General features: G+C 43.3%; 1 protein-coding gene across 12 annotated transcripts in view; it reads right to left on the bottom strand.

Annotated features, from left to right (window-relative positions):
* The window catches only part of EPB41L3 (erythrocyte membrane protein band 4.1 like 3), a 188,690-nt gene that overhangs the window by 8,732 nt on the left and 152,545 nt on the right, over window positions 1-27,413 (bottom strand). For 4 of the 12 annotated variants that reach the window (XM_047793771.1, XM_047793773.1, XM_047793777.1 and 1 more), the window contains exons 10-14: window positions 23,362-23,459; window positions 22,503-22,678; window positions 19,053-19,273; window positions 9,670-9,723; window positions 6,230-6,421 (exon numbers count right to left, since the gene is read on the bottom strand). In XM_047793771.1, the coding sequence (XP_047649727.1) occupies window positions 6,230-6,421; window positions 9,670-9,723; window positions 19,053-19,273; window positions 22,503-22,678; window positions 23,362-23,459 (741 nt within the window). Of the gene's footprint in view, window positions 1-6,229; window positions 6,422-6,892; window positions 6,959-7,143; window positions 7,180-9,669; window positions 9,724-19,052; window positions 19,274-22,502; window positions 22,679-23,361; window positions 23,460-27,413 lie in introns of all 12 variants that reach the window. The other 8 variants (XM_047793768.1, XM_047793770.1, XM_047793774.1 and 5 more) reach the window with 4 other exon arrangements.

The raw sequence follows: 27,413 nt of genomic DNA, 5'->3' as shown, positions 1-27,413 counted from the left end.
TGGTATTTTTAGGTTTCAAACATTTTTCATTTCTACAAACACAGAACATGCAAGCGTGGTATAAATGCTTCTTGGCACTTGAACAGTGTCTATATGTCCGTTGCCTGCAACACTGTCAAAGTGACTATTACAATGAAAATGTTAGAGAGTTCCCACTGTGGCTCAGCGGTAACAAACCCAACTGATATCCATGAGGATGTGGGTTCAATCCCTGGCATCGCTCAGTGGGTTAAGGATCCGGTGTTCCTGTGAGCTGTGGTATAGGTCACAGATGTGGCTCAGATCCTGTGGTGCTGTGGCTATGGTGTAGGCCAGCAGCTGTAGTTCCGATCTGATTCAATCCCTAGCCTGGGAACTTCCACATGCTGTGGGTGAGGCCCTAGAAAGCAAAAAAAAAAAAAAAAAAAAAAAAAAAAGTAAAACTTAAAAAAAATTAGCAACAAATCCTCACTTCCATTTCTGAAAAATTCTTGATCAAAGTCAGAGTCCCCAGCGGAGTGAGGATACAGTGAAAGGACAGACACACGGGTCACTGCATTAGCTACTAATTTGAAAAATCACTTTATGCCTAGATTGATTTTTTTTCTTTGGCCACGTCCACAGCACATGGAAGTTCCCGGGCCGGGGTGGAACCTGCACCACAGCAGTGATTTGAACAGCCGCAGCGACAATGCTGAATCTTTAACCCACTGCACCACATGGGAACTCCCATGCCTCAATTGATTCCTTTATTCCACAAATAAACATAAAACATACGCAAGGTTATATATCTTTATTTCAGCTTTTATAACATGGTGAATAATTCTGAAAAGTCAACTTCAAACTATCTTGGTGAAGAATTAATTATTTCAAGTCATACTTATTTTTGACATATAAAATTAAGAAAAACCTTAAACATGTCATTTAGAGCTTTTTTCCCCTTTTATCTTGTTTTTAACTCCTTTCTTCAGTATTAAATTGGCAGAATTCAAGTAGCAATACATTAGCTACTGAGTCTATCTCTGTGCACAGCATATAACTCCACAGAATAGTGAGAGAAAGGACATCTTGAAAAGAGTAATCTAAAAAAAATACAAAGTTCAAAATTTCTAGATGGATGGGACTTGGAAAATAAGTCCTTTTGCTAAGCAATATAATTTTATGAGTTGCTTAAATTCCTATGTATGTCTACAAAGCTAAGAGTAACTCTATTTAATTCTTTGTCTCCAAGAGGCTATAGGGGAGCATCTGGAATAATCTCTTGAAGGACGAGCTGACAGATTTTGAAGACATCATTCTCATATGGTCCTTTTTAAATAGGAACAAATAAGAGATTTCAAAGGAAAAAAAAAAAATCCCTGTCCTGCCCCATTCTGGAGAAAGATATTGGAAGCGACAGAATATATCATGAAGAATCATTAGATGTGGATTTTTTTTTTAAACTTTCAGTTATAGCCTCTTTTTTAAACAGAAATAAGAAACAGCAAGGAAAGGTCAAAATTATAGGTACTTCTCAGAATACCACTGCTAGGCTTCTAATTATAATCATTGAGCTAAATAGTTTTCCTAAGATGAAGACTTTTAAAAAAAAACAACAAAACAAAAAAAACCCAGCAGGAAAACAGTGGTTTTTCAGCTTGTCCTGTTATCTGACATTAATGAACTTTAAAAATGTCTGCGTCTGTAATTAAAAATGTCAACACTGTCTGCATCCAGAACTGTGTATGTCCAATAACAGAAGAGGGGAACATAGGGAATAGACGTTAACATTAAATCCTATATATGGTCAACCCCAAACCCGTGAGTTTGGCTAAAGTGAAGTGAAGAGGTACCGACAAAAAGCTGATAATCAAAACATGACATGTATCAGAACAGAGTCAGGTACACCCTGACCCCCTAATGCAGCTACTTAGACATGCAAGTCTGTGTCACAACTGGGACGCAAGGCTCTACAGTGGCAGGCCAAATTATCAGAGGTGTTACTTGTTCAGATGATTAAGGGTTTCTACAGAGCTGTGACTTTCATTTCTGCCTGGGCCAGGGGTTCTCCAACTGAGCTGTGCATTAGAATTATGTGGAGAGCTTTTACATAACAGTAATGCATGGAGGACACCCCCAGCTAATTAAATCAGACTCTAATGTAGGACCCAGGCATCCGTACTTTAAACATTTCTTACAGGGGATTTTAATATCCACCTTGAGTTGTGCCCCAAGGTCTTAACGGAAAGTCACAGAAGTCAGATTCAGAGATTGGTCATAATTCGCACCATCCATGAATAGATGATCCATGGTAAATGGATTTTTGCCCAATTTAAGGCCTATCCAAGACCTGCACGGCAGAAGTAAAGCTGGGCAAGAAAGCAGACAAATGCATAAAGAGAGGTGATTCTACTTATTCATGACAGTTACGTAAATGTCACTGGGAACACTGAATGAGCGAATACTAAATAAGTGAATACTGAGTTAGTGAGTACTGAACCAGGACACCTAGAGGAAAGACAGGGTCGGGTTCCAGGGAGTCTCTGGTCATGAAATTTTCATCAACTGATCACTGCACAGCTTTGTTTTGTATGTGTTTCTGTTTAAAGATTCCTTATTTAATATAGATCATTGATTCGTTAACATCAAACTCACAGCCAGCAGTACCACCCTGTGACTTATTCCCGAACAAAGCTTATCCAGCACACAACGATCCCTATGAGGCACATCAGAGCCTTCTTGTACATGGGAACACTAAACAGTACGTCAGCACTATGCCTGGGGGTCATTTTAAACAGTAAAATCATTGGCAAGAACACGGAAAAGCAAAAACGTGGCACTAAACAGGCTGTGAAAAGGACACCTGTTTACAGCAGGAGACCTGAAACGTGTTGCCTGTTCAACCTTATCTGGGAACGTGTGCCTTGAACAACTTGTTTCTGTTTTTTTTTTTTTTAACCATTCTGCACCTCAATGCGAATTATTATGAATGCGGTGTTAACACTAATTTTAGGGTCAGAGGAAATTTTGGTTGAGTAGGCGAGTTTGTGCAATATAGAATCCATGACCAGGGAGGACTGACTGTGCTAAGCTTACATACCAGTAAAATGCCCAGTCACCCTAAAAAAGGGGACAATGCTGTCACTGCGTTAAGTGCTAACAAATACTACACTGTGGACCTGAAAACCTACAGGATTCAAGCAACCATGAAGGACTATACCCCAAATAGGGATGAGGCTGACGTCGCAAAAGGCTGCCATGGGAAGCAGCTGTGGACAGATGCAACTGAAACCCTTCATATCCCATCCATCCATCCTATGTCTGGTGGGCCCTGTACATGGCTTTGTGTATTTTCCAAAGTTAACGAGGATTTGCTATCATCTGCTTCTTTGAAGCATCAATACTACTTATCTGCTACTAACTCAAATATCTGAAACTTGAAAGCACTGGCAATAAAATTCCCAATTTATAGTAAAAATGTATAATATCCTTAGCATATAATCACCATTACTAGCTCTTTATAGTTTTAACTCCTAATTTCCCTCTAATTATTCATAAATTGGTAGCATTTTATAGAAAGAGATTTACTTAGGATTTGACCGTCATAGATAAAAATCAAGAAAAAAGATGGTCACATTAAAAATCACAGTTTGTTACATCTTTTTTTTTTTTTTTCCCCAAAACAACATTGTATCACTGAGATTGCCAAAAAAAAAAAAAAAATCCAATTAAGCTTAGGGGATCAGTGAATTAAAGTTTTTTTCACCTTTCTGATACAAATAATATTATTTTCATTGAGATGTCACTTCAAAAATTAAACTATACATCTTCTTTGAGAAATAACTGGACCTCTTTCTAACCTGGCCAATTACTGACTGTTTAGAACTGTTTAATTAATTTTAAGTGGAACATATTAAAGGATAAGATCAAATTAATAATTTACTTAGAATAAATACCTCCCCTCTAAAATGAAAATATTTTGCTTCTGTGTTTTTTTAAAAAAACATGCCTTGTGCCTGCCTAGCTGGCTAGGAGCAGAAAATTACCTTTTGTGCTTTTCATACAACCAATGACAAAAGCCATGGTTTTAACAGAGTAAGGAACAAGAATTTTGAGCCTAGGAACTTGCTGGGTTGCTCTGGGGGTTGTCCCCAGGGCCATGGAGAGGGCTGGATGGGAGCAGCAAAGCCAGGGAAGTGTGCACAGCCTTGGCTGCCCAAAGGGGCCTCTCTTGCTTTGGGGAATTGAACCTCCTTAGAGCTGCTTTTTTCCAAGCTCCTCTGAGATCCAGGATTAAACAGCTTTGTTTTTAAGTTCTTTCCATCAGCAAGCCTTCCTCCAGTTTTCTTTCACGGTGGCAGTAGAGCCCTGAGGTCCAGCCTCTGAATAACCGCTTAGCAGACACTTGAAAGCAGCACTAAGCCAGCCGCTGGTCCCCAGTCTAAATAACCAAACTGCTCTGCTCTTCTGCCAGAAGACATTTTTCCTCTATCCCTTGATCCTTTAAAAACAAAACAAAACAACCTCCTCCAAACAAACCTCCTTTCTTGAGTCTATTGCAGTTTCTCTGCACCAAAGGAAAAGGGCATTCATATCCAGGGCAAGTTCACTATATTCAAATCATCGCCTCTTCAAGTTATCAATGTATTTTTGGGTTCATCAATGTTATTCTCGAAGAATTAGAGGATTTAATAAGTGAAAAAAACTTTTTTTCCTACTAGTCGAATGGCCTGTACTTTAACAACCCTTGTTTATTATCACCACTGTTTAACTTCTCCAAGCAACTACCTAAACTTCCATTCAAAGTGGCCGCTACATCGCTTGCCCCCAGTGACAGTGAGGGGAGGGGGGAGGCTTGGCTTTTTTAGTGGCCATTCATTTTGTTTTTGAAACTTAATCTGCCACCTTCAGAGCCACTGTGTTCTTTCTTATTTCCCACCCTAGTAGAAAAAGGGTAAATCAAACTTGATCAGTTATAATAAAACTTATCTGACCATAACTAATAAGTGGCAGTCTTCCTAATGCAGGAACTATACTATCTAAACCAATCTGGAAAATCTGACATTTTTGTGTCTTGAAACTCAAACCATCTCAATGAAACTGGTATACTTTGGTCACAGGACTTTTCATTTATTCTGCATAAAAAAAGTCCCCTGTCACAGTAATTCACATGGAGGTATACTTTTTTAAAAGCGGCAATTGAAACAGTCAAGCACATGGTGATTGTGGTCACTTTAGATAAACAGCACTTAAGGCAAGTTTAGAAAATGATCAAAATGAGTGTAAGTGCATTCCTTTCACAGCCAGGACTTCAGCATCTAATACAGACTAGTGCTTAGAGAATTTTTCTCCCATAAAGGCCCAAGTTTTAATTTTCTAATGTTCTGTCTCTGCTTGCTGGACAAGTATCTCACAAAAAGGAATCTTGGTAAGAAAGAAGTTAATCAATACGATGCTAGAGAGATGCTGTTAAAAAAAATAGCTCTTTTGAAAGATAAAGCAAGATGATGTGTAATAGTGGCCAGATTAGCACCTGCCATTGCAGGGCCCACACGATGGGATCCCTGAAGTAACCCCAGCTGAACCCTAGTCTCCGGCTGCACATTTAAAGTGAGCGTTCCTACATGGACGACTCTGAGTCAAAAAGACCTTCTGGCCTTCACTTTCCCTATTAAAAGTCAAATGAAAACTGATTATGAATCAAAATATAGCATGTTTATATATATATATATATATAAATCAGTTAAAATAAACATATATATATATATATCAATGATAAATATAAATCTGATCAAAGACTGATTATACTGCCTGGTGTAGTCTTCCCAGAGTAAAACATGTCCAGAACCGTTATCTACTTCAGAACACCATCTAGTCAAACATCTAGACAACCTCCACAGGTCTCATCTTGCAATTGAGGAGAAACATTCATGAGTTTTCTGCGCATTTCTTCAGCAGAAGGATATTCAGAAAAAGTTTAGTTCATCCATATAGGACGTCACTGTCTCCCAGCTGTGAGGTCGAGGTTTCCGGTTAGAACAAGCACATCTGCACAAGTTCCCTTGTTCCCCAAGGGACCCGTGGGCGTGACAACTCACTCCCCAGCCACCCAATCATTTTACTGGTTATACACAGACCCAGGGTGGGGGTGGGCGTGGGGGATTCTCTACTAGGAATCCTGCCAAATTCTTTCCCCAGCTGCCTTCTCTGGAGAGGAGCAAGCCAGGGGAACAGAAGACAAGTGCAAACAACCCTCGGGCTGGATACCGACCTCTTCAGGTACAAGCGGCTCGATCATGGGCGCCTCCTCTGGCCTGGCGGCGAGTCGCACGGGGGAGGTGGAAAGCCTCTTTTCCCATTCGTTCGTGACGGCAGTGTCTGTGGAGGTTTCTAAAAAGGTTCTTTTCAGCTCACTAATATTGGTCTGATGTTTCATCAGGTCATCTTGCGTTTTATCTAGCTCCTATGTTCAGAACATAAAGAATCCGACAGTCAGCGTTTTACATGTGTTTTCCTCTTTGCGCCTTCCCTCTTTTTAAAAGCAAGGTCATACTCCATTAGTAGTCAAAATAAAAGAAGTCTGATCAGGGCTCATGGCACTATCACAAACACTTTGGTGAAAATGTGATATTTCCAAGGAAAGAGGAGGGAAAACAAAATCTGGTTCACGCAAGCATAAAAATCAAAAGTTTCAAAGGTAAACCGTGAAGAGTGTAATTCACATGTAATCAACCAGAGAATTAAAATAAATACACACGCAGGAAAGGGGATCTTTATCTAGGAGAGAGGAAGGAATCAGAGGAAACTGAGACGTCAACGGCACTAATTGACAGGTGAGAACACACAGTTCATGCATCATGGAGCTACGGGCGCATGGGGAGGTCACTCAGAGAAAACCCACACACAAGCATGCACTGTATGTACCAATACCAACCTCTAACATAAGATTACTATGTTTGACATACACATTTTCACCCTTTATGCGCTTAATCAGACTATTCTGAAAAAAGTGGAGAAGAAAGGCAAGGTAAGGGGCATTGATAGTCACAGGAACAAGTGCCATCCTCCACACTGCACCAACACACGGTCACCGCCACGGAGCATGCTGGAAAATTCGAACACCGTAGACGGACAGTGACTTATCACACGCTGGTTTTTGCTTTTGTTTGATCTGTCATTTTCTACCTGGGCCTTGAGCTCTGCATCTTCCTCCTGGTCCGACTGCCAGCATCAGGAAAGAGTGGGAAATAAAGTCTTAACCATGCAATTGACTCTAAGATGGAAGAATGGGTTGATACAAGCCATCTAAACGGGGGCACTATTTTGCTCTTCTGTTAGAAGCCATTTCTTTCTTAGATGCAAACCACAACATTCTCACACACAAATTATGAAGCTTAATAGGAAGACGGAGTCAAAATAGATGCCTTGCTCAGTGGGTCTTTGGCCCTTTAAGCAGGATGAGTGCATACACATGCTTGGGAGGTGACTGCTAGGGTCTGAAGGGCTGTCCTTAATGGACACTAGCCAATGGTTCAGGAAGTGTGAGGAGCCCCATCAAAATTAAAATTCACAAGAATGGCTACGAATACCCAATGATGAGAGCTCCCTTGGTGTGCATGATCCTCACCATAATCCTTTGAAAGTAGTTATTATTAATTAATTCTCAGTTAATTCTCAATTCGTACACCAGAGAAGCGAGGCCCCAAGAACTTGACACAGAGGTTCCCACATTAAACAACTTTCTGGAACCTTGAACTTCCTGAACCCACATACTTAAAAACAAATTTGGGAGAGGAGAGGGCTGCTATGGGGTTAAGTTAGGAAATTAAAAAAAATTAAACTATCATCAACAAAAGAGGAAGTCCAGAGAGAAATTAAGGGCGAGAAGCAGGTGGCCTCCAGCAAATAAGTTAGTCTTTCTGGGTCTCCATGTGGACCAGACTGTCTAACTTGCACACCCCACCCTCCCCACTGTTACACTGGCTTCCAAAAGAAGAGAAGGGAAGTGTTTATACAAAGCATTGGAGGGCACACAGCTGATTCTAACCAAGCTGGCTGCATGCTGATTCTCCAGTGGTAGTGGGTTCATAGCCCTTCATCTTATTTTTAAGCTTCATAATCTACCCATGTTACACGTCTTCATTTGCATGCTTCAAACATTATATAACAAATTTTAAAACTGCCAGAGAAATTTAAACTAGTGTTATTATTAAAGTATTTTTCATTTATAGCACACATTGGGAAGTGTGCTATAAAGTTTACTAAGTGCACCAGTGGCTACATGTAACAAATTCTTACAATGTTAAGATGGGATTATTATATTTGGTGGAGAAAATGATTACCTTGTAATTAATTTACATGCCATTGCTTAAAAGAACTTGATAATAGTTTTACAGTATTATCTTTAAGTTAAAAAAATGTTTTTCAAACTTTGAATTGAACTCTGGCCTTTCCAAACGATGAAACAAACTGTGTTTTGCAGTATTTTCACTTAAGTGATATACAGATAGTACTTATAACATTCTTAGTTCTTTCTAAATACCCAACTGGAAAATATTATTATGATTGGATAACGTAAAAAAACAACCTAATGTAAATACTACCACAACGTAAAAAATACATTCTGTTAGCACTTTAGGAAATGAACACCCTGATTACCCTTACCACAGATAAACAGTGAGTTTAGAGCAATTTTAATTAGTTACTGGTAGAGAAGATTTGAAAAACAACATAAGCCACACACATACTTAATGTACCCTATAGAGTTAAGGACAAATAATAATAATGCCTCTCCTGTCACTATTCAACGTGATGATTTTCTTTTCTTCAATAAAGTACTAATGACAGTAATTTGCTAGTTTTATCTTCCTTGGAGAATTCATTTCTTTTGCGTGACCTAGATAGACTACATCCAGCCTACAAAAAGTGAGGTGAGAGACATGTTATAATGGTAACAATATTTTGACCATTTGCGATTATAATGGTAACAATATTTTGACCATTTGCGATTTTAAAATGTATCTGTATCCAATCAATATGGTAATTAATTGTGACCCCCCCCATGGCTATTATACATAAACAGCCTCTCATCTGGGATAAGGGAATACCTTATTTATCTATTTATTTATTTATTTATTTTTGTCTTTCTAGGGCTGCACCCAGGGCATATGCAGGTTCCCAGGCCAGCGGTCAAATTGGAGATGCAGCTGCTGGCCTACACCACAGCCACAGCAACACAGGATCCTTGCTGGGTCTGTGACCTATACCACACCTCATGGCAACACCAGATCCTTAACCCACTGAGCAAGGCCAGGGATCGAACCTGCATCCTCATGGATTCTACTCAGGTTCGATGAGAACTCCAGGAAATACATATTTTAAATATATGACTATTATGCATTTAACCAAGGGTTCTTAAAATGTGACCCTCAAACTGACAGAGTCAGTGTCACCTGGGACTTGTTAGAAATGCAAATTCTCAAGTCCTACCCCAGCCCTTCCTCTGAATGAGAGATGGGAGGATAGGACCCTCCAGACGACTATCAGGCCAGGGTTTGAGAACCATTGGTCCAGGCAGTAGAATATATTTCATTCTTACTGTTAAAGTTAGAATCTTGCTCCACTCTGAGAGCTAGGATGCAAAGTTCCTAAATGCAGAGCATTCCCATGGAGCACTTCCTTAAGCCACTAGCCCTCAGGTAGGGTACCAACCTCCGTGGCGGTGGTCTCCCCATCGGCGGCCGTGTCTGTGCGCTCGCTGTCCGTCTATCCATCACGGAGGTGATCAGGTTCCAGGGGGAAGGCAGGAATAGAAAACAAACCATCAGGTCAGAGCAGGCATGGCCGGGTCCAACGGTTCATGCCCTTTTCCTGTGATCTGTGTCACACTACCTTCCCACAAGAATGCAGGTTCAAACAAAAGCCAAAGGAAGGCCAGAGCTGGGTTCCATCAGCAGAGCCACTCAGAGGAAGACCAGAGGCACAGGGCTGGCGCCAAGGGCAGGGATCGCGCTAGCCACGCTGACCCATCTGCTGCCATGTCAGTCTTTCCCCCCTTCCAGCTAAAACCCCGAGCAAGAGCGTCTAGAAATCTTTGATGGAAATAAAACAGATACTTAAACATATTTTAAAACTTTTAGTAATAGGTTACGTTTGAAAGGAAAATTAAAATGTCAATTTAAGTAAAAAGCTACTGTAACAGTCACTGGACTTTCAGCCCCTCATTTATACCATTTTGGTAATTTACATCCATCTAAAGCATCAGGCTGTCTGCATTACCTTTTATTATAAAAAGCACATGCCAGTGGCTCACAGGCATACGTTTTATATATGAAAACCAACTCTATTTTCAAGTAGCACTGCTAACTGGACATTTTTAAGACTACATGTTACCTTGCCCCCCTCAATATAAAGAGGTTTATAAAAGTATATAATTAAATATCTCATTCCAAAGTAAACATTCAAATGAAGCAAATAATAATAATAATAAACAAGGAGAGAGAGAGAGGGCGAGAGACATCTACTTGGAAACAAATAAAACAAAGCACAGCATTTGACAGAGCCTAGGTTTTCAAGGGAGAATTACAATAGTGATTTCAGGACTGATTTTTAATCTGTTTTATACGGCTTTCTGATTTAAAACAAAACTTTTTTTTTTCCTTCTGGAGGAAAGCAGAGCTGTAGCCATTGAAATTGGGATATCTAAATGCCCTAGATGATATTAACTGACTCTCTCTCTATAACCATCGACTACTCATTAATAAAATTCTCTCCAGCAAAGTTGTGTCGTTAATAATTGAAGATAAAAATAAAAACTGGGGGCTCTCAGTTGTTGTGAATCTGTCTCCTAAAATAATTCCTCACTCCAGAGAATAAGGATGATTAAAGGCGGGGGGTGGTGGTTGGGACAGTGTTTGTCATGTCGGCATGACTCTGGCGAGGCTGATTTCTTGGCACGCTGCTCGCTGTCATGACCCAGCCACCTTGGCAACACCTGAAGGTGGCTATTCATTTTCTTGTGAGCTGATCACTGCTGGGGCAATTGCATGGCTCCATCAACCGACAGTCTGGGGAAAGGCCGGTCTGAATTAGCAAGAGAGAGGCGGGCTCTTGTTCAAGGGTGTGGAAGAACTCGAGCAGATCTTAGGCTTCAAGGACAAGGAGGAATGACTTGTGCTCAGGGGGGCTAACTAGCTGTGTCAAAGCTTCCAAAAGTTCTCGAAAGTATTTCCCTTCCTACCGAGATGATTTCCCCTGTGGCTTTAGAATTTGTTTCAGGAGCTTTCTGGGCTTATGGGCACTAGAATTACTGTGATGGTTAAGACTGAGGGTCTTATGTCAGACTGACGTCAGCTCAAATTCTTGCTTTTGAACTCAGTGGCACGCGGGGCAGGTTTCATATTTTAGTACTAATGCCTTCTTGTAACATGGGGGGAAATAACAGCCCTCACTGCATCAGGTAATGGACACTAAATGTTTATATAGGACATGACAGATACGGAGCTAAAAATGCCTATGATAATCGTCAATATTGAGAGCAGTGTATTTCCTGTTACTTTTCCCAGCTACACACGAATAGCAGCTTAGGTCACATCTAAATTCCCTCCAATTCCTATGGAACACCTAGTCAGTCAGTCATTCAATGAACATAGGGTCCGATCAACAAACAGTTAATAAGTGACGTAATAAAGGCAGAACGGAGTAGCTTTTATAGTTACTGCTATTTGGGTAATACACCATGACTAGGCAAAACTGCAAAATTGTGGACTACAGTAAAATGTGTTTACACAATTTAAAACGTTCAATCAGGTGATCCATCTTTTCCTGCAGATTTAATCCGTCTCCCTTTCGGGGGGATTATCAACAAATTCTTCACAAACTGACATACACCTTTGGTGAGGTAAGTTCATCTCATGTCTCTTGATAAGATGTTGGTGATTTGGTATTCTGCTCCTTCCTATGTATTTGACCAACATTCTGAAGTACGAAAGAAAAAAATGGCCAACAGCTCTGTAGTTTGAAATGATTACACCTCTCTACACCCAGTTTCCCTCTTGAGAGGGGCTGGGATTAATTAAGCTACTAGCACACGTGACGAATGTAAGCAGTGATAATAAAATATTTAAAAAGACTCAGAGTCATTGGTGGTTTTGCAAAATGAAAGTGACAGAGCTGAACTGTGTGTTAGGAAGTCACCCAGTTTAGCTGCCAAAGTGTTTGAGGTCTAGGGAATAAAATAGGCCAGGCCAACAAAGAACTAATTTTTTTTTTTTTTTAACTGAATGGCCTACATAGGCGTTCTCCAGCTCAGCTTGAACCCGAGTGCACCGCTCTTAACACTTGGGGTTAAGAGACGACATTGAACAGATGGCCAAATGCAAAGTCATGTGTCAGGAGCGCTGTCGGGGTGACTGAGGCTGGCCAGGAGAGTGAGGAAGGCTGTGGCGGCCAAGGCTGGTTCACGGTCTCAGAGGTTCGCAGCGACAAGGAAGGTTACGTGTGGGAAGCTTCAGTCACGAGGCCACTAGCTTCCGGGGAGAAACTGCTGTGATTTGTTTTGCTGATGTAATGCAGACATGCCCAAGTTGAACATTAATTTTCATGCACTGATTACAACAAGATGTACACCCTGGATTAGGCACAAGATCTGTGTGGTTTGCTACATAAAAGTTTGGTTATTCAAAATTCAGAAAAACAGAGAATGGCAATCGTTTCCCCTTCTATTAGCTTGATAACTAAAGGGAAAATAGATGCCCAGGTTGGAAATCAGCTAATATTATATCAACAGTCTTTGGAGCTAAGACTGTGTTCTTAACGGTTGTCGGTTCTAGTTGGACATGATTTGATAATGCTGCCACTATGAGAAATCATGCTATTCAAGCCTAGGATTTAGAGTGGTTTTCTCTTAAAATGTTCTCCATGTATGAAAATAGCTTTATAGATAGATAGATAGACTTGGAGCTAAGTTATATAGGATTTAAGAACCATGAAAACGGCTCTTGGGCAATAGCAAATTGAAAAGCCTCACCTTTTCTTTAAAACATCTGAGACCATTCCCATTTTTTTTCCTTCCGCTGCAAAGAAATGGTCACAATACCGCTAAATATAGACGCACCCCTCACAATGCTCCATACTCAGAGGCGCAGCTCGAATAAGCGTTTCTAGCTGAGAGGAGAAATGAATAGACCTTCCTTCCTTTTTTTAGTGTTGCTTTGACTGTGTGGTTTTCTTTTTTAACGCTAGGTGTGTGGGGTTTGTCTCCTGCCACAAACACCCTTGCATTGTGGGAACAGAATTGCTGGAGGAGCCGGGGGCCTGCTGGCAGCTCCTGTGCTTTTCCCTGCAGTCTATTGAAGGCTGTACAAAGAGGAACTGCAGGGCTATTCACATGGCAATGGAGTGGTGGGAAAGGGGAGCAATTAAGAGAAAAACTACCAGCTACAATGTCACCTCGCCTGATGCTTGGGTGCGGGAGGGAATGGCGGGGGGCGAGCCTTTGTGGATGGAGGCTGAAGGCTCAAGTCCCCCTCTCCCTGAGCACTAGCCTGGCCAAGAGCCAGATGCCCGCCCAACTTCCCCAGCGTCACCAGTCTGTCCCAAATCAGTATGGATCTGGGGGCTCAGGCTAGCGTTGGAAAAAATCGCCACAACCCAATATATGCCTCGGCATTGCTTGTACTGCTAAAATTTCAGCCCCTTTAGATTTATACAGTGTATAAATCTAAAACAAGTCCCCAATTATCCTCGGAAACTGCTGTTTCGACTGCCATTCTTTCTGGTCCTCTATCTGGCCCTGCCAATGATTGATGTCACTGGGCATTTTAAACGGCTCAAACCTCCTTTCTGACCATGGGATCAGACTCTCCTCTGGGAGTGACCATGACAGTCTGGCAATGATGATCAAAGAGCAGTGGAGGCATTTCAGACTCTCCAGGGAGAGGAAGGAGGTATTTACAAGCTGGAAAAGCCCCTCGGGGGATGCTAATGCACCCAACAACCCCCCCCCACCCCCCGGCACCTGTAGCATCCTTTACCTGGCACCTGTGTATCATGACATCAGGATACATTTTGGTAACTCGCCATTAATCTAGCTGAAATTTCTGTATGTGTCATCTATGTAATTTCCTTACGGTAACTGGACAGAGCCTTTAACTCAACCCTGAGTTTGAGCATCGCTAAAGGGTTTATTTGCGATTGACTTGTGGGTGACAGCGCGGCTGCGGGCGGGCTCAGCCTGCCTCGTCCACATGGTGTTGTGCCTACCCCGGGGCCGGGTTGCACTCCCACACACAAAACCTCTCCACAGATTGGCACAGACAATAAATGAGGCTCTGAAAGTAGGACCACTATCGCAGCAGCCTCTGACACTGTTTCGGACCGAAGCCCCGAACACGACAGGGACGTGTGTTCTATGCCGAGGTACACACCTCTTCCTCTGAACTGTCACTCGGGTCATTGTCTAGTGAGGCACTCAAGGAGGCCGCCTTGGGCTCCAGGTAGCAGAGGCACAGAGCCAGAGGGAAGGAGAGAGTGAGGGCATAGGGCACTGAGAAGGAGGCAGAGAGCAGGAAGAAGAAGATGAAGAGGAAGCAGGGCACGAGGGAGGGCGAACGGATGGGCAGGTAGTGCTGAAGGCTCTGGGGGAGCAGGCTGGTCTCGGACAGGCTGGGGAAGGACAGGTAGCCATCATCATCCAGAAGAGAAGGGAAGGACGCAGGGAGCTGCAAGGAGAAGGAAAACAGCGTGGCCCCCCTGCCCGCCTGCTGCTTGTAGCTAAAAGCTACATCTTGGTCCCTGAGGCGAGGCTTCCCTTGGCCGTCAGAGTCCGAGGTGGGCTCCCCACACAGGTGCCCGGGATCTCTGGACGGCTCGGCACCCGGCGGGGGGCGCTCCTTCTCCTTACACCTCCTGCGCAGCTCTGTGGGAGATGCAGGGGCATGGTGGGCTGATGGGGGGGACAGGGAACATGAGTCAGTGCCAAGCCCGGGTGACTGATGCGAGAGAGACAGAGAGAGACAGGAAACAGCAAACAGAGGTGCAAAAGGACAAAAAGAAAACTGCAATTAGTTAATTTTCTTACGGGTACCAACACAAAATCGTAAAACAAGAATTTCAGCACTAGGACCGTTCATGAATTTTAAAGTACTCAAGCTGCAATGCCCTTGCCGCTCTAAGGGCCATCGTTTCCCCACTAGAATGCCAAACATAGGGTAGCCTTTAAAAAAAGGTCGAACAGAATCTATTTGTGGGAAATCACAGGATAGTTTCACAGGATCCAAACATTTTTAGACAAACAACACTAGAAATTTTTAGGGTGCTGAGAGCAAACATAACTCCCTGAAAACGTAAAACCAAGACTTTCAATAACTTCTCTTGATCTGATCCAGTTAACAGATTGGTTATTAGAGTTCCATTGGATTAAAATGACAATGAACCCAAATTTTGATTAGTTAAAGCAAAATCTGCAGCACCCTCTCCTTGGCTTGTCAGTTATAGCCAAAAGAGCTGCATTTCCAAATCATGGGAGTTTCTGGCCCCATTCCTACCTGATAAGCAGCGAGATGAAGGAATCCCACAATCAACACCAGGAGGATCCTTAACTCTCCAAGAAGAACTGAGCCACCTTGACCCGTGATTTACACGGAGCTTAGTAACTAAGTAGCTTCAACTGAGCTAGCAAAAAAGAACATGCTTTCCTACGATACAGTTTATAGCCATTTACTTTGTGGTCCATAAACAACAGAAAAAGACAATTTCCCAGCCTTCTGGGTTTTCTCAGTAGACAAGCTATATGCTTATCACGCCTGGTTTGAGTCTTTAAGAGAACAATCTAGGCAGGCGTCCCCACAGAAGTGCCCCTGGGGATCAGAGCGCTGGACTCTGCAAAGCAAATGAGGCTCTTCACACCCTCCCTGGCCCCGCTGGCTCCTGGGGAGCAGTTTTCTCTGCAGGTGGTGGAGGGCTGCTGAGGGGCTGAGGGTGGGGGGCGAAGAAGCAGCAAGTAAACACCAGACAGAAGCTGGGCCCAGCAGAGGTTGTCACAGCCCAGAGCTCAAGACGAGGGCTCTCGGAGCCCAAGAAGACAGGACTTCTGCTGTGTGTGTGTGTGTGTGTGTGTGTGCGCGCGTGCATGCGTGCAAGTGCATGTTTCTGCCTGGTGACTGGACAGCAAGGACATTACCCGGCCTGCTTTGTGGTCGTTATCCAATCCTGACTTGGTAAATCAAGAGACAGAGGGTAAGAAAATGCACAAATAAAGTTATATCATGGATCCATGACAGTTTAGAAGTGACTCTTTTTTGGTATTAGTTAAGTGTGTCTTTTCCTAATACATTTGACGTTAAAGGTTGTGTCTTAAATAGGACTCTGCACAAGTTTCCTTGAACTGCGGGTAAGTACAAGGTACAAGCCACCTTCTGTCCGCAGGAGGCTGCCCGTCACCTGGGGTGACCACTGGCAGGAAAACAAACACACCCCCTCTCAGGGGAATCTAGGGACCAGACGCTTAAGAACTATTTTCAGTAATAAGACATCTTTACTTTGGCTACAAAATGAGTGCCCTCTTGGTTACTTTTTGATGATAGAGAGGAATGTAATTATGGCTTAACTTTTCTATGCTGCTGATTAAAGTGATTTTTATTTCTTTTTTCTGTTTTTCTTTTTAGGGCTGCACCTGCAGCATATGGAAGTTTCCAGGCTAGTGGTTAAATCGGAGCTATGGCTGCCAGCCTACGCTACAGCCACAGCAATGCCGGGTCCAAGCCACATCTGTGACCTACACCACAGCTTGTGGCAACACCAGATCTTAACCCACGGAGCGAGGCCAGGGATCCATCCTGCAACCTCACAAACACTATATTGGGTTCTTAACCCTCTGGGCCATGACAGGAACTCCTAAAGTGACTTTTAAAAGACAGCTCTGCACTGGGGGAGATGAGGGCAGGCATCGAGCTCCTTCAGCCTGAAGCCTCCGCCACTGACTCTCAGACGGCATCTGGGTCATGGTGCTGGCTGGCTTCTGAGAACCATGGTCCTCGCTATGCTCCCCCTGGCATAGGCGGCACACGGGGACGCTGGGGAGGGCTATAGCTCATGTATACACATTGCTGACTTTAAAAATCAAATAAAGTGGGACTGGACTGTTTTTAGAGTGAATGACAAGCTGTTAACTTTTATGGGTCACTTAATCATAGTTTCAGATCCCTGAGAAGGGAGCGCTGGCCGGGCGACTTCCAGAAACCATGGGCCACACTTTTCAAGTCTACCATCTTCTTCTCAGGTCCCAATTAAAAGTCACCTTGGAGCTTCCATCATGGCTCAGCAGTTAGCGAACCCAACTGGCATCCATGAGGTTGTGGGTTCGACCCCTGCCCTCACTCAGTGGGTTAAGGATCTGGTGCTGCTGTGAGCTGTGGTGTAGGTTGCAGATGCGGCTCGGATTTGGCATTGCTGTGGCTCTGGCGTAGGCCCGTGGCTACAGCTCTGATTAGACCCCTAGCCCGGGAACCTCCATATGCCATGGGGGTAGCCCTAAAAAGACAAAAAAAAAAAATCCACCTTGCGCTTCACTGAAAAGGGGGAGCTTAAAGACAAAGTTCAGAAGAGAGCACCTTTTAAGGCAAAAGGGATCCAAACAGCCTTGCCATCATCCCCTATCCTGTTTTCAGGATCCAAACAGCCTTGCCATCATCCCCTATCTTGTTGTGTTTGGCAAATAAATAATCTTAGCCTGAAAACAGACGGTGGACTGGGTCATGGGGAGAGTCTAACATTAACAGAATGATGACATGTTTGCCAATCTCCCCATTTAGATGTCACTGTTAAATTCTTGTCAAAAGGAGCCTTTTTCTGTAGACCTCCAGCTGATGCTTTACCTCCGAGTCTGTCTTTGAAGAGTGCATGTGCGAAAGTGCCTTTTGGAGTTCCCGTTGTGGCTCAGTGGTTAACGAATCCAACTAGGAACCATGACGTTGTGGGTTCGATCCCTGGCCTTGCTCAGTGGGTTAAGGATCCGGTGTTGTGGTGCGCTGTGGTGTAGGTTGCAGACGCAGCTCGGATCCCACGTTGCTGTGGCTCTGGCGTAGGCCGGTGGCTACAGCTCCGATTCAACCCCTAGCCTGGGAACCTCCATATGCCCCAGGAGCGGCCCAGGAAATGGCAAAAAGACACACACACACAAAGTGCCCCTTTGAATCAAGTCTACCTGTTCTAGCACAACCTGTAGGTTGCACAGCGTTTTTATTCTGCTATTTCCTTTCACTCTGTGCCCTGTACATGGCCAGACCCACTTTTGATTTTCCATTGTTATTATATATAAACCTCCCCATGTGTCTGACTTTCAGGGACCTGCTCTGCTAGGTACAAAAGCCCCAGCCAGAGGCAGGTTGTCTACATAGGTCTTAACTTTTATTTTCCTGGAAAGCTGCTTTAGAGAGGTGGCTATCCAGAAATAAATATAATATTTAAAAATAAATTGAGTTTTGGATGAAATGAAATGATCAAGTTCAAGGAATCAGACACCCTGGAAAATTGTTGCCAAGGTCACTCTCCATCTTCCCTTGCAACCTTCAGCTTTAATATCCCTTTTCCAAAGCATATCCACTTGCTACTCTAATCATAAGGCTAAGAAAACAGTGTATAAAAACACAGGCTGCGGTCACCTAGTTACTTGTGGTCAGAAGAATGGCAAAGCAATTACTGCCTATCTGGACAAATATATAGTCCTTGGGTAGGAGCCTGGGGCCAGAAACAAAGAAAACAACTTCAGTGATGCTTCTGGAATGTGCGCCCAAACCGAAAAGTGTAATACACCATCCAACGTATTTTTAAGCTATAAATAAGACAGGACAGCTGTTGAAAGTCTTACACAGCACATAAGTTGTTCAATAAAAAATTTTCAAAGAGTTAAAGAGGGATCTTTTAGAGGATAAACACTGACACAGGAAATAATAATTTAAAAACTGACAATATGAATGTGACCAGCGCTGAGCTATGAATTCGCCTGTTTTACGTGCATGTTCCCGGGTCCCAGCCTCAGTGTAACTCAGAAGTTGTTTAAGGTCTATACGAGCTCTAGGAGCCACGGGGAGATGTACCTTTCCCTCGTGCCGTACGGTGGCGACAGGTGTGGCTTCCTCGGCCTTTTTCCGTCTCTCCTCCTCCTCGTCCCGCTCCTCCTCGGCCTTTTTCTCTGGAGTCACAGTGGTGATCAAGTTGGTCTGAGAGATGCCCTTTGTTGTGGCGTACTGGCCCGTACCAACCTCTGCAGCGGACACAGAATCCTTCATGTACATTTCATGGTTTTCATTCACTGATGCTAAAGGCAAATACAATTGAAGAAATAAAGTCCAAACATAGTTAAGTCAGAAGACAGATAACCACCACCAACGGTCCCATCATAGAAACAAATACCCCCACAAAACACCAGGTCAAAAGACAGGTCAGCACTGCAGATACGTTCATCTGAGCAATACCTTGGGCTTGTCCACGCTACTGATAATGGCGTTTAAACATGATTTCAATGCTCATTTCTTGAAGCCACTGCACTAATTTCCAGCCACTCTCAGGCTTTCTGGTGAGGATGTGTGAGGGTGGATGTGAGTGGGACCACGGGGTGGTGGTGGGGGGCGCTGGGCTGCCTGAGTCTGTTAGCTCACAGCATGACCAGCAGCAGGGCACCAGCATCAGACATTTAGGGACAAGTCCCACAACTACCAGCACTTTCAGTGGATAGACAACTGCTCCAGTGCACTTGACTTTAAACATGTCTTTGGAAGTGCCTCTCATTAAGGACCACTGAGATGATATTATTACTATCACTGCTACTACTGCTATTACTATTACTAATGGTTGAAAAGTCCACCAGTCCTACCATATAAAAGCTACATAAGTAATTATAAAGAGTAACCATCTTGGCAGAGAGCATAGAATTCAGGTGGCAAGTGTGTTCAGTGCCAAGTGCAGAAGTGTTTTAATACCTACTGCACCTTAAAAAGACTGCCACAACATGCATACATTCATTCATCTCTAGTATTTTGGGAAAACAAGACAGACATAGTAATGAAATTCATGCAAATGCAAAGCAGGCAAACACGAGGTAGAGAGCCCAGCCTTTTGTTCCAGCTAAAATGTCTCAGTGAAAGAGATGCTTACTTCAGCTAAATTTTTGAAGTTTGATACTCATCCTTTTAGGTACCATGAAATTTAGTGAAATTTAGAAAGGCTGCTTTTCATATACGGAGCAGCTAGTCGCAGGCAAAATACAATCTGCTTGTAGATCTTCGGAAGTTTTCAACATAAATGTAAGAAAACAATTCTGAAATCCTTTTACTAGGAAACCATTTTACTAACATGCCTTCACTAAGATATTTTACATCTCTTCCCACTGATGGCAAAGCTCATATGAGACACAGTTTCCTAAAAGGCCAGTTAGGCTGCTTTATAGACGATTCCACCTTGCCCAAAGCAGTTCCTATTTCCACATGCAGCCATGGTCCCAGCGTGGCAGCACAGAAAACATATGAAAACTGGCAGGACCCCAACCAGGAGAGATGGCACATACGAACATCACTTTCGGGCGGGGAGAGACAGCACGGTATTAGTACACTGAGTTCACGACTGTCTTCTGTCTTCTCAGCAAGCATTAGCACACAGAAGGTCACGAGGAAAACAACATTCACAAGCAATGTGCCCCCTTGGGTTCACATCATTGAACAAAGTGGATGACATTCAGGGAAAAAAGGTGTGATTCTGCACAAGTTCCTCTAACACTGACTTACAGGAGACACGCCTAGTTTACAGAAACTCTTTGAAGGACAAAGAAGAGCAGATGAGACAATGCCGGAGCACAGTGTCAACATTAATTCAGAAGACTCAATACAGTCCTAATCAACAGTTTTCCCCCAAAGTTTGGCTCTCAGTTCGATATTCTAAATATGAGAAACTTAGAGAAGATAGACAATGGTACTTGACTTTCCAGGCCAGCTCACAGAAGCCTAAAGGATAATCATCAATATATGGAGATCATTATAATTATATCTGTAACAAGGGTGCTTTCACCTCCATCTGCAACATTTCACCTTTCATCTGTAACAAGAGCGTTTTCACCAGAGTCTTATATGCTCTTTGCAACAACCCTGTGAGAGGTGGTCCTGATCCTGTTTGACAGGTGATGACTGAAGTCGAGACCAAGAGACTGTAAATCATTTACCCACCGAGGTACAGACAGAGGGTCTGGATGTTGGTGTGAATTTATCTACAGCAGGTGAGTTTTCTTTCCACTTCATTAATTGATAATAATAATATAGCACTAATCACACAACTTTTGACAGCCTCTATAAATGGTTGATAAAGTATCCACCAGGACAATACCGTCTTTTAAATCAGGGGATTCAGGGAATAGCTGCCCCACCAATCGCATAGAGTTTAGAGAAAGGGAAGGAGCAGGTGGAGGAGGAGGTCAGGAGGAAGGTGGGCCCCAGGCACTTATTTATTTTTATTTATGTTTTTATTATTGAATCATAAACACATGCTAGAAACGTCTTGTTTCTGTGTGCACAGGACAGGTCTCCTACAAAACATCTCATCACTGCTCTGGATCAGAAGACAGGGTCCTAAGTTAGTTAAGATCACAGTCGTCTCTTGGTACCTGCGGGGAATGGTTCCCGGACCCTGGCAGATAACCCAAATCTGCAGACACTGACGTCCAATGCAAAACGGTGTAGGAAGTACAGTGAATAGAGTCAGCCCTCTGTATCATGGGTTCCACATCCATGGTACAGAGATTCCAATTTCCTACAACTGCCTGTTTTGCAGCAGAAAGCACATCTGCATGTAACTGTGGACAGCAAGAGAAAACTGCCAGACGGAACAGAAACCTGCTAAAAACTCATTCTTATGTCTCAAAAAGGTTATGTAAGCGATTCAGTGATTCTCTCCCTGTGGTACTCAAGACCGCTGACTTCACGGTGGAGAACGTTTACACAGCAAATGTCCATCTGCTGCAGTAATTAACACCAACCAGGAGGCGTTCACTCAAGAGTTCTTTGCTCTGTCATTGGAACGGCATCCTTCCTATCAGCTATTACTCACTGGCCGATAAAAGTAGCATTTTATTCATAAAATATTTCAGGAACATGTAATTTTAACTCCGTTTTCTTTCGGAAACCAATTGTCTAAAACAAACCTGAGGATCATGTGAGATATGCTGGCAAGAGAACCATATAACTCCTAAGTATGCGATGCCTCTATTCAGAATGAAGGTGTCTCTTGCCAAATGCAGGGTGCAAGCTTATAAAAGCTAAGCCCAGTCTCCAAGGACCATTCTTTTATGTGATTTTATATAAAGCTACCCAGTAACAGACATTAGATTCTCACAGGCACCTTTTCTTTGAGGGAGGGGGTTAAAACCTGTCATTCAGCCATAGACCCACAAGGGCTACTCACTTCCTATCATCCGAGATGGCCCATGTCCAGCAGAGGCTCGTGAGGGGCTCACACTATGGGGCACCTGCTAGAGGTCTTCATGGGGCCTGCGTGGTACCTACCTCCATCCAAGCTGCGAGACATAGTGTAGCGTTTGCTGGATGAGCGCTCAAAGTAAGGGGCCGGACGATCTATCAAGGCACTGGCTCTTCTGGTCTGGGCTTGCGTTCTGCCACTATAACGAAACTTGGAACCCAAGGTGAGGAATTTCTTTGGAGGTGCTTCAGGTAACAGCAGTCTAGAGAGAGCAGAGGAAAAACATCAGAAAAGACTACCAAGCCAAATACTAAGGGTTGTAACTTTTTGTTCTGAAAGGCAGAGGGCTCAGTGTCCTACAGGTTTAACACCCAAGATGCCACTCAATGGATCTGATTTTAGAAGAAAAAAAATCAAGTCACACAGTGTATATCAACTTGGGATGCTGTAGAGAGGCTACAAGCAAAAGCAAAAACAGGAGTTAAACTTTCTCCTATGTAACTGGAGCATATACGGCTCCATAAGCTCAGAGCAATGAGCAATGGTGCTGGTGTGAAGAACAGTGGTAATTTCTTGTCGTTTTTTTGGAGACACAAATCTGATGGCCTCAGTATTGCCTCTGAGTAAAGGAGTTGAGGGTATTGAGAAATTACTCGAATAGGAGGCAATGGACTGGACATCTGGAGCGGACATCCTATAAAAATAATGGAAAGCCGCTAAAGATAAGGAAGGGGAGGGGAGAGAAATACATGTAAGACAAATTAAGGCAAATCCTCCACATTTAGCCAGCAGTTCTTTTAGGATTTATCCGGAAATCTGGTGGCAACGGACTTGAAGGAATAGAAAGGATCTCGTTTCTAGTTTTCTTTCTAAGTCTTTTTTTCTTGAGAGATTCCGATTTTTCTAATTCCTCCTCAGGGAAAAACCCAAATGATCTCTACCTACCTGAAAAATGTATGGTGTTCTACACACACTTTCCATAAACGCTTGGCAGCGCGATGGTTTGGCAGCTTAAACCCAATGGTGCTTTCAAATTGTTCAAACTAAATTAAAGAAAAAAATATTGAAGAATAGAGCGACCTTTAGAATTGCAAATAAAAGCAAATACAAAAAAAATCAAAATACCACTCACAATTTTTTCTTTACCCCCTAAATCAAGTGCTATATGCAGATTTCATGCTAGATACCTACATTCATTTAAAAATTCATTTAATTCATTTAATTCACTCATTAAAAAAATCCTCTTGATACCTATTTTCTTAAAATGCTGCAGGTAATGTAACCACATTATACATGCAGTAAATATTTCATGTATAAGGATGAATCTTATGAAAAGTAAATGCAAAAAAAAAGAGGTTATTTGTATTTCTTCTGGAGATCAATTTGTTCTGATCTGACCTTTTTTTTTTTTTTTTAAAAAAAATAGCCACACCCATGGCAAATGGAAGTTCCCAGGCTGGGGGTAGAATTGGAGCTGCAGCTGTAGGCCTACACCACAGCCACAGCAACACTAGATCCAAGCCACATCTGGGCCCTACGCCACAGCTTGCGGCCGCGCTGGATCCTTAATCCATGGAGCAGAACCAAGGGATTTAAACCTGTATCCTCACAGAGACAACGCTGGGTCCTAAACCTGCTAAGGCACAATGGAAACTCCTGGGTCTGATTTTTAGGGCTTATATTCATGGTTTCTCTATGACATCATGACTTCAACCAGAACACACAGAAATGAATAGCATGTTTATAGTCTACAGCATTCTTAGAATGACATTTTCTCCTGGTATCAGGTCTGGAAATATGCATATGTCCTAGGTATTTGATGACCTGGTATCAGATATTGATGATTTTATCTGTGTGTTCTAATATGGATTGTTGTGTTAAAGGCTAACATCTCTCGATATTATAAACAGTTGTCCTTCAATAACGGAAGGGGATTGATTCCAGGATCCCTGTGGATGCTCAAGTCCCATTTACAATATGGCACAGTGAATGCCTATAAGCTACTCAATCCTCCAATATACTTTAAATCACCTCCAGATTACTCATAATACCTAATAAAATGTAAATGCTATGGAAATGGAAGCCCGCATGCAGCAAATTCAAGTTTTGCTTTTTGGAACTTTCTGGACTTTCCTTTCCCAAATATTTTCAATACACAGTTGGTTGAATCTGCAGAAGCAGAACCTCAGGATGAGGCAGGCACATTACATAAGATCAGACACTGGGAGAACATATTTTCCTACTTTTCAGCACACAGGGGTCGAATGATACTTGATTAGCCATTTGACTTCTCAAGGTGAAATATCTGACATCTTAAGTATATATACTACATATGTAATTTTTTTTTTGGCCACACCTGTGGAAATTCCCAGGCCAGGGATCAAACCCCCACTACAGCAGCAACCTGAGCTGCAGAAGTAACAACACTGGATTTTTAACCCGCTAAGCCAACAGAGGAACTCCCCTGAGAAATATATTTTAATATTATTAGGGCAGATACCCCAAATTTTTAAATTTTTCTTCAGCCAGAATACATTACGCCACAAGAGGGCAATCATCTTAAATAGTAAAGGCTTCCCGACAACAGACCAGTGGTGTGATCAATAACGAAAGTCATTTATAAGGCTAGGAGCCAAGGGGAGGGTCCTATGGAGCGAGGCTTGTGAGCTTTCACTATTCTTGACCTCCATTTCTTGTCTGTTGAGGGGAACTGGGCAGGGGGAGATGGGAAAATACACCACGGGTGGCTCTAAATGCAGTTGTCCACCCCAGTGTCTCTCACAAGGTGCGGGGGTGGTCATAAAACTCACCACCATCCAACAGGCCCAGTCAACCGACAGCCAGAGACCTACGGATCTTGACTAAACCATCCTCCATGTATTCATCCTGCATCCGGCACACACCACACACTGTGCTGAGGCCGGGGTTCTACAGCAGAGTCGGCTGGCGCTCTGCTGCAAGAAGCCAGGAAGCTGTTCTTAGCACAAGGACAAGAGGGGACCCCGCACTTTTTTTTTTCTTTTTTAGGGCTGCACCCTAGGCATATGGAGGTTTCCAGGCTAGGGGTCGAATCGGAGCTGTACCTGCTGGCCTTTGCCACAGCCATAGCCAGGCCAGATCCGAGCTGCATCTGCGACCTACACTACAGCTCACGGCAACGTCGGATCCTTAACCCGCTGAGTGAGGCCAGGGATGGAACCCACGTCCCCATGGATGCCAGTCGGGTTCGCTAACTGCTGAGCCACGACGGGAACTCCAGAAAGCACCGAACCTTAACCACTGGACCACCAGGAAATTTCTTCCCGACTCCTCAGAGCCTTTGTGCCGCTAGTAATTTGTTCTGACTCTTCTCAATCTACAAATACAGTCGTTAGAGGGGGGGCGGGAAACCCAACTTTCTTTGAGCTTCCTTCTGCCAGAGTCAGAATCCCATTTCTTTTGTCACTGCTAACCGCCAGCAGGAGAAACCTCTGCTACTCCACCCCCTGGCTTCACTGCAACCTGCCGGGGACCCTGACTCCTTCCTGACCTCTGAAGTGTCACAAGGGACTTGAGTGTCAAGTTCAGGGCACTTTTCATGGTTCTCATCCGAGCGTCTTCTCTGGCACATCTGGGGCTGCTGGCTGTCACGAGTCCTCAATCTCCTCTTCCTTATCTATCATCCATGCTGTTTCTGGACCTTCTTTTCTTCTCTCGCTGTTTCTCTTGATCTTCCTCTGTTCCTTCTCCTTTTACCCCTCCCTCAAAAAGCGGTGTTACCCAAAGTTTTTGTCTTAGGTCCCTTTTCCCCTCTAACTTTCTGTTTTTTTTTTGGAAATTTCTTCCACGCCCAAGGCCTTGCGTAGAAGTATAAAGCTAATGGCCCTGTTCAAGTCCTGTAATTTCTTCCTCTGAAAGAATCCACCTCCAGACATCTGTCCCAGAGGAATTTCAACTTTTTTTTTCTGAATTTCTCCCCCTTTCCTAATAACAGCATGGCCACCCCTCATGCAGACCGGAGCCCGCCGATTACCCTTGACTCTCTTCTTTCCTCTTTTGACTCCTCCCCCTCCCCCCGCATCCCGTCTCCAGGACTTACTGCTTTGGTCCTGACACCTCGCTTCAGAGGTGCTCCTTCCATTCTATTCCCACAGCCTCTGCCCCAGTTCAGGGCTTCTCACATCACATTACCAAGGTGCCGAATTTCATTCCACCATATCCATCTAGCGTGTCACACTCTAGTTTAAAAGCCCCCAAGGCTCGCTACGGCCTCCCCAGGCACTGCTCCAACTCTCCCCCTGGCCTCTCCCACACTACGCTCATCCGCGTCCACGGAAGGTTCCCGCACTTGCATCATGAATGCTGTAATTCCAAGTGTGCCAGTCTGTTTCTCTGCTAAACAGAAAGTCCCTAGAGGACAGCAACAAGGTCATGGTTATCCTTCTCTTTTCAATGCCCAACACAGTGCCCGGCAATAAAGAGATGCTCACTTTGTAAATGTGTAATAAACTGAATATATTGTGGTTTTAAGTTTAACACGTAATCTTCAGGAAAGGTAAAAAATGACTTTAATTTCAGGCATTTATAGGAAAAGCTTCCAGATGATTTCAGTGTTCACAGACAGGTTTATTTTTTTATCCATGTGAAACAATTGCTTGCTTTATAGTCTGATTTTTTAAACTTTTTTATATTGAGATATAGCTAGCATATATAACTTACATATTTCAGAGGCACGACATGATTCGATGTGTCTTTTGTGACATGACCATCACGGTAAAGCTAGTTAATACCCATGACCACATAGAGTTACAAATTTTTTTTTTTCTTGAGATAATTACGTTTTGTTTTGATGGCTGCACCCAGGGCACATACAACTTCGTGGGCCAGGGACTGAATCTGAGCCACAGCTGCAGCGATGCCCGATCCTTTAACCTACTGCATAAGGCTGAAGATTGAGCCCAAACCTCCACAGCGACTCAAGCTACTGAAGTTGGATTCTTAATCTACTGCGCCATGGA

The sequence above is a fragment of the Phacochoerus africanus genome, chromosome 8, assembly GCF_016906955.1.
Source record: "Phacochoerus africanus isolate WHEZ1 chromosome 8, ROS_Pafr_v1, whole genome shotgun sequence".
In the NCBI taxonomy this organism is placed as follows: domain Eukaryota; kingdom Metazoa; phylum Chordata; class Mammalia; order Artiodactyla; family Suidae; genus Phacochoerus; species Phacochoerus africanus.
This window is presented reverse-complemented; position numbering and strand designations above follow the sequence as displayed.